The following is a 6,699-nucleotide window of genomic DNA, read 5'->3' on the forward strand; positions in this document are numbered from 1 at the left end:
AATTCGACCTTCGGAGGACCCGTCCTGCCGTTTTGGACACAGCCTTTGTCAGATTATTTGTGACTTTTGGATCGTTTTAAAAGCTCAGCATGACTCAAAACTACAATTCAAACCACATAAATAAGGATTAACCTGAAGACTTCAGCATTTATTTTTAAAGAAGTGAGTCGTGTCAAACATTACCTCCCTGGTTCCAAAAGTTAGTTTATCTTTACTCAAGTGTTGCAACGAGGAAATGTTTGACAGCTGAATGTGTTTTTGTGACTCTGACTTATTCACATTATCCTGTTGATTTAGATTATATTGTTACTCTCCCCCTTTTTTATCTTGTACCAGCTGAGTAAGGAGCTGCCACCCAGGATGGTGGGCRTCACGTGGCAGCTGGCCTACAGCACGTCTCGCCACGGCGCCAGCCTCAAGTCTCTGTACAGAAAACTGGGCGCCGCAGATTCTCCTGTGCTGGTTGTCATCAAAGACGCACTCGACGAGGTAAAAAGCTTTACCGTGAGCCATAAATACGCTGCTGCTTTGTTTGTTGCTGCTGCATTTCGTCACCCTGGCTCTGTCCCGACAATCTGTCAGGTTTTTGGAGCCTTCCTCTCTCACGCTCTCAGACCCAGTGAGGCATTCTACGGCACGGGAGAAACCTTCCTCTTCATGTTGCATCCTCGTTTCAAGGTAAGGAAGTGTGGTTTTAGGATGTGAAGGATCAAAAAAAAAAGGATGTAAAGGATAAAAAAAGGATGTAAGGGATCAGAAGTTTAAATTCCTTGCATTCCTTCAAGGAAGGCATATTACCCGCTGCTTTTTGTTAAAAAAACTTTAGACAGAGTTGTAGCTGTTTTGTCAAACATTGAAAAAAAAGATGAATAACTCTCAGCTACTACCACAACAGATTTTTAGCTCGGCATCCCTAAAACTGACTGAGTTACAGCCATTTTGTGTTAGCCGATGTTGATCAGCTAGGGTGGCCATCTTAAATTAAAAACACTCCAAAAGATAATCAGCTGTAGAAGTTCATTCATATATTCTTTTGTAAAAGTTTCATTAAAACCCATCAAGTGGTTTGTGAAATATCTTGCTAACAGACAAACAGGTCTGCCTCCAACAGTTAACTCTTAAGGATTTAAGCAAAGATCTTGTGCAACAAGTAGCGCTTGGAGTTTGTGTTATTAGTGACCATCAGCTACTAATGCACCAAAATTTTTGCTCAATACGTGTAAAACTGGTTGAATTATAGCCTTTTTGATGGTTTCTAAAGTCAGTTGGCTGTGGCGGCCATCTTGAATTTGATTAGTTCCATAAGTTAATCAGTTGTGATTGAACATCCAATGAATATTTCCTAAAAGTGTCAATGCAATTCATCCAATAGTTTATYAGGTATTTTGCTAACAGACACTCGWAACTCGCCTTTCGGTGCTGGGCGATAATTACACAGATTGCAGCTCCAGCAGTGAGCACAACTTTATTGATTTTGGAAAATAATCTGTTTGTTTCTTATTTCATATCGTCTGTCAGTGTTTCAGGTGGACTGGAGAGAACTCCTTTTTTATTAAAGGAGACTTGGACTCTTTTGCTGTTGGTGGAGGAAGGTAATGCCTCCCTTAACACCCCCCCCCCCCCCCACCACCACCACCTTGTTTTTGTCTAATTGCCTGTATGTTTCTTCTCCTCAGTGGTCACTTCGGGCTGTGGGTGGATGAGAGCCTGTATCGGGGCCGCAGCAGCCCTTGCTACACCTTCAACAACTGCTGCCTCGCTGAGACGGACGACTTTCGCATCATGGAGCTGGAGGTGTGGACGTTCAGCAGCTGAGGAGAAAAGGACTTCATCTCGTCTCACTGCTGAGCAGCTTTAATCAAAAAAAAAACATTTATCATTTATCACCAAGCAATTAAAACACTGAGCTGCTTCATTTCATGATGAGATCCATCTATAATATCAACAACTGGATTTATTCGTGATCGTGTCCTGTGGATTTTAGTGAACTTGGCGAGGCTCGGAGCCTGAGCGGGACTTTCAGGCAGCGGATTGCTTTTTAAGTGCTCGGCTCCTTCCTGTGGGTTTGGCGGTGAAGCTGAACTGGACTGAAACTGGATTCTTTGAATCCTCCTCTTTGAACGTCTCGGAGAATGCACTTTGCTCTCAATGTGAATTAGCAACTTCAATAGATTTTATAATTTATCCTGTAAATACGATGTCTGCCACGTGACCTAATAATAATAATAATAATAATAATAATAATAATAATAATAATAATAATAATGCATGACTGTGCTTTCATGGAACTGATCCGTTCACGTGTAACGAGGAAGAGATTTCTGTCCAGCCAACATTTTTCTCTTCTCAACCGCAAAATAATTTATTAGTCATCTTTTTCAGCGGACACGGCGTACATTATTACTGACTACATGGAGCTACGGTTTGAGAGAAGCTGAGATGAGTCTTTCATATCATTCCTTGTGTTTGAAACGCTGAGTCTTACACAATTGTTTCTGTATGTSGTAAGGATGATCATGTAGGCTGATTTTGCTCACTGTACAGTATTGTGGATAAGGTAATAAAAAACTTAAGATGATGTGTGTTTGAAGTCTTGATATGATGATAAAAATCTGATCTGGTACAAAAAAAAGGTAGTTTTGGAAGAAAAAAAATCGAAGGTTAGTTGTGGTCAACTCAAAACATGAACAAGTTGTAGATCTAGTGAATACTTGCTGAAAGTTTKAATAAATTCCCAAGTGTTTAGGAAATATTGTGCTAACAAAAATYGTGTCGGCACAAAGTTGCTGTCAACATTTTAAACAAAAGGTCAGGGCCCATGTTTATCAAACTTCTTAGAGTGGATTTTTAGACTTAAGTGCTGAAAATTTCTTAGATTTGCTCCTACTCTCAGACTTAAGTGTAAGTGCCAGTTAAGAAAATTCTTAAGTCTAAGAATCACTCTTACTCTCCCGAAAACTTAAGACTGCTCCAGAGGACTCTTATGTAGAAAAAATTACTACTACARTTCGCTTAAAGTAAGACTGAGACGCTTGATAACTGATTTTTACTTAAGTCCACTCTTAGCAGCATTCTTAAGAGTAATTCTAAGAAGTTTGATAAATACGGGCCCAGAGCTCTGACACAACAAACTTAATTCTAATATCTGTAAAATTGGCAAATTCTGGTTCTTGTTAATTGGCCATCTTGAATTGGGTTGACTCTGAAATTAAATCAGGCTGTAAACGCACGTCTGATGATTCATTTCTGAGTTTCATTACAATTTTTCCAGTGGTTCTCAATATATTTTCCTAAAGCTACAGGCAAACATGGGCATAAAACATAATCTTATAAACACGTTTTTTAAATGTCTGTTTTCTTGTTTTATGTTAATATGTAAGGACAGGGCTATTCAACTGGCAGTCCGCGGGCCACATCTGGCCCACCAGTGACCAAAGTTCGGCCCGCCAATTGGTTCATTCATCTCTTAAGCCCAAACCCCCGGTTTTCTACTTCAATTATTCTAAGTTCTTTTAGTTAAACATAGACATGTATGGTATCTACAGAAAGGTCAGAATCGTGGCTAGAAGCTGGTAAACACCATTTATATAAACACTCAAGACAGTTAAAACTACAAGCAGCTGAAGATAAAATGGTGAAAGTGAAAATAAAAATGGTTTAAAAATTTGGTAAGTCAGAGATGTTCAAACATTATTTGTGTTAAATAAGAGGCATAATGTGCTTTTTGTTTTTGATAATGTTTAATTATCACTACTTTTATAGGGTTCTGTATGTTGTATTCATGATTAAATGCAGCAAAATAAACCAATTCAAAGGTAACAGATTTCTGTAATACTTGGTTTATTTACATAATGACTAATTGCTGGATGTTCGGCCCCTGCAGTAACTGTGGGCCCCGGAGCAGTTTAGATGAATAGCCCTGATGTAGGATGAGACAAGCCAAGAATCTTTGTTTGTTTTTGTAGACAAAAGCAAGCAAGCCGTACATAGTATAAAATGATTTTATAGTTAAATCAGATCATTTGTTTCATAGTTGCATAAAATATAAAGCAAGTGGGAACAAATGTATCTGCCGAACATAAAAAATAAAAACTGCACTCTTTGGTGTGGTCTCCATTCCGACTCCATTCACAAAGGCAGAACATTTTAAACACACAGTCTCACACACAAACTATAAAATAATACTTTACGTGCAACAACCGAGCTCAGTTTTTCCTGCTGGGTTTGTCCCCACTCTCGAGTCGGAGGGRGGTGTTTCCTCCAGCGGCCTCAGCAGCAACATCAGGCGTCACCCTGCTCCGAGGGAGCTTTCAGGGGAAGTCTTCACAAACGGCAGAGACACAGCTGGAGGCAGCGACACCACACATCCACTCAGAGCGCAAAGAACAGCAGGAAAGTCTGCTCGTGCTCATGCAATACAGAACAGGAAAGAATAAACGACGGTAGGCTGTGTTGGATCGTCACATGGCAGAATTCTGTTGTTGTTGTTGTTTTTTACATTAATCTGCAGCTGTAAGACAGAATAGGTCTAAAGGTGCTTTRAGAATACAAAACCTGTATAAAAACCTAATTTTTAACCAACATGCTGAAATAAATAAGAACAGAGGATAAAAAAATGTTTCCCAGCTGCCAACACAGATTACAGTTTTCCTACATAGTGTTTTTTTTTCTCATCCAGGATCAGTACTCGGTCGGGAATGACTGTCACTTTCTGAAGTTGAAAGTCTCACGTTACTGTGCCATGTACCCCTTGGCTTTCTCCAGCCCCTCTTTCAGGAAGCTGATATAAGTGGACGTGGAGGGGTCTTCGAACCCCGCYGAAAAACTGAAAGCTGCTCCTTCATCCTCTGGTTTCATGGCTGTCTGGTCCAGGAAGTAGTTAGCATTGATGTGGTGGACCTAGAAAAGACAGATACAATCTTTTACTGTGACTATTTATGTAATAGGGCGGTAATTACCTCAAGATACAATAAGGAGCACRGCAGTAAAACATTTTGACAGTAATGAGGACAATTTTACCATTAGTGGTCATCGATTTCTGCTGTGTTAACTGTGGGGATTCATGAGGCATTCAAAAGAAGCAATGTTTGTGTTAAACATTAAGTATTTTCTTATAGTATAAAAACAAAAGTAAAAGCTGTATTTACAATGGTTCCATTGGGGAGTGCCACCATCATCTCTACAGGGAAATTGTAATTTTCCAGGTGTAGGCGGGCCTTTTTACTCAGAGCAGGTTTCTGCTCGTCAGCCTGCCAAGTAAAAACAAAAAAAACACAATCTTTGTTATTACTTGGTTATCAGTAGCTGCTTATTGTCTGGTTCAACCGAAGGCTCACCTGCAGGCTCTCCAGCTCTTTGACCAGAGACCAGCTGCTGATGAAGCTCTGGTTGAGCAGAGCCAGAACGGGCGAACTTTCCAGGACTGTCTCCCGGAGAGTTCGCCCCGAACCTGTGGACGATATGAGGAGGACACGAAGATGGAAAAAAAAATCACGAGAATCCATCACTAACAGGATTTTTTTTGCAACCAAGAGTGCTACTCTTTTATCGCAGCCTGCAACGTGAATTTATTGATTTATTCTATTAAAAGAAAAGAATATCTGAGTTGAAAAAATATCTCTTTAATGATGACCTCACCTCAGCAAGACTGGTCGTCTAAAGCTCCCCAGAGCAGGATTGAATGCACCAGCTTCTTCTCTGCCTCAGCTCGCTCAAAAGCCTCTGAAAAAGGAAAGTAGGGCACCTAAAAAAACACACACAGTGTCAACAACAAAGCAACTGTGAAACAGCACTGGTGATTTCTTCAGTCTCCTGTAGAGATTTACCTTCTTAAAGGGGTAGAGGGTCACCTCCAAGCGTCTAAAAGCTTCCTCTTGACTGATCTCYGAACTCCAGTGAATGTCCTCAAAAACAAACTGGATCGGCTCGCCGCCGCCGCCGGCACGACTGTCGATTACATTCCCCTCCTCATCCACGATGGTGGACGGCGTGGATGGGCCTATCGACTGCAGCTCCAACTACGAAAACATGTCATCAACAAACTAACACAGAAGCAATAACTAATAAAAAGCTGTAAGGGTAACTTTATATCTGCAGCTGTACCTGTGGCAGGTACCCGATGTCTACCTCCATGTTGCTGCTCTCACTGGCTCCGTACAGCCACTCCATGTCCACGTTCAGAGACCTGCAACKCACAGCTCGGGTCACACAGGAACTGATAACAGGACCCAGTCGACAGGCAGAGGCTTACCGCTCATTYGGGACGTAGAGGTGGAAGTGGCGGACGTGAGAAGCATCTTTCGAGAGGACYATGTTGCCGGTGAACTGTCCCGGGGTGAACCAGAAGGGGAAGTTCGGAACATCGTTGAGCTGGAACTCTGCGTGAATCCTGCCGGGCGTGGAGAGACGAAACAACTCAAGACTTTAAAGTCTGTTAAAAAAAAGCTCCACGAAACCAGTGTTGTAGAAAGTACCTCAAAGTGATACGTGAGTAAAAGTACAAGTATCTTATCAGGAAATTACTTTGGTAAAAGTTAAAGTCTCCTCCGAGAGTATTACTTGAGTAAAAGCCTTAAAGTATCTGATTTTTTTTGTACTTAACTATTGAAAGTAAATTTCTGACATAAAATGTACGTATTAAAAGTAAAAGTATTGAGTAAAAATGAGCAGTTAGGTTTTCCAAAATGACATTTATTGGGA

General features: G+C 40.8%; 2 protein-coding genes across 2 annotated transcripts in view; one reads left to right on the forward strand and one right to left on the reverse strand.

The window, feature by feature from the left end:
• The window catches only part of si:ch211-15d5.11 (nuclear receptor coactivator 7), a gene marked incomplete in the record, with an annotated part of 12,911 nt that extends 10,333 nt beyond the window's left edge, over window positions 1–2,578 (forward strand). Inside the window, 4 exon segments of the mRNA XM_014014922.1 lie at window positions 337–489; window positions 583–678; window positions 1,519–1,592; window positions 1,677–2,578. Coding sequence (XP_013870376.1) covers window positions 337–489; window positions 583–678; window positions 1,519–1,592; window positions 1,677–1,815 — 462 coding nt within the window.
• A 1,409-nt stretch (window positions 2,579–3,987) lies between these two features.
• Window positions 3,988–6,699, reverse strand: part of selenon (selenoprotein N) — a 5,446-nt gene continuing 2,734 nt past the window's right edge. The window contains exons 7-13 of the mRNA XM_014014932.1: window positions 6,251–6,388; window positions 6,103–6,184; window positions 5,826–6,017; window positions 5,638–5,743; window positions 5,337–5,449; window positions 5,148–5,249; window positions 3,988–4,899 (exon numbers count right to left, since the gene is read on the reverse strand). Coding sequence (XP_013870386.1) covers window positions 4,732–4,899; window positions 5,148–5,249; window positions 5,337–5,449; window positions 5,638–5,743; window positions 5,826–6,017; window positions 6,103–6,184; window positions 6,251–6,388 — 901 coding nt within the window. The 3' untranslated portion in view covers window positions 3,988–4,731. The remainder of the gene's footprint in view (window positions 4,900–5,147; window positions 5,250–5,336; window positions 5,450–5,637; window positions 5,744–5,825; window positions 6,018–6,102; window positions 6,185–6,250; window positions 6,389–6,699) is intronic.

This window comes from Austrofundulus limnaeus, unplaced genomic scaffold (assembly GCF_001266775.1).
Source record: "Austrofundulus limnaeus strain Quisiro unplaced genomic scaffold, Austrofundulus_limnaeus-1.0 Scaffold2, whole genome shotgun sequence".
Lineage (NCBI taxonomy): Eukaryota > Metazoa > Chordata > Actinopteri > Cyprinodontiformes > Rivulidae > Austrofundulus > Austrofundulus limnaeus.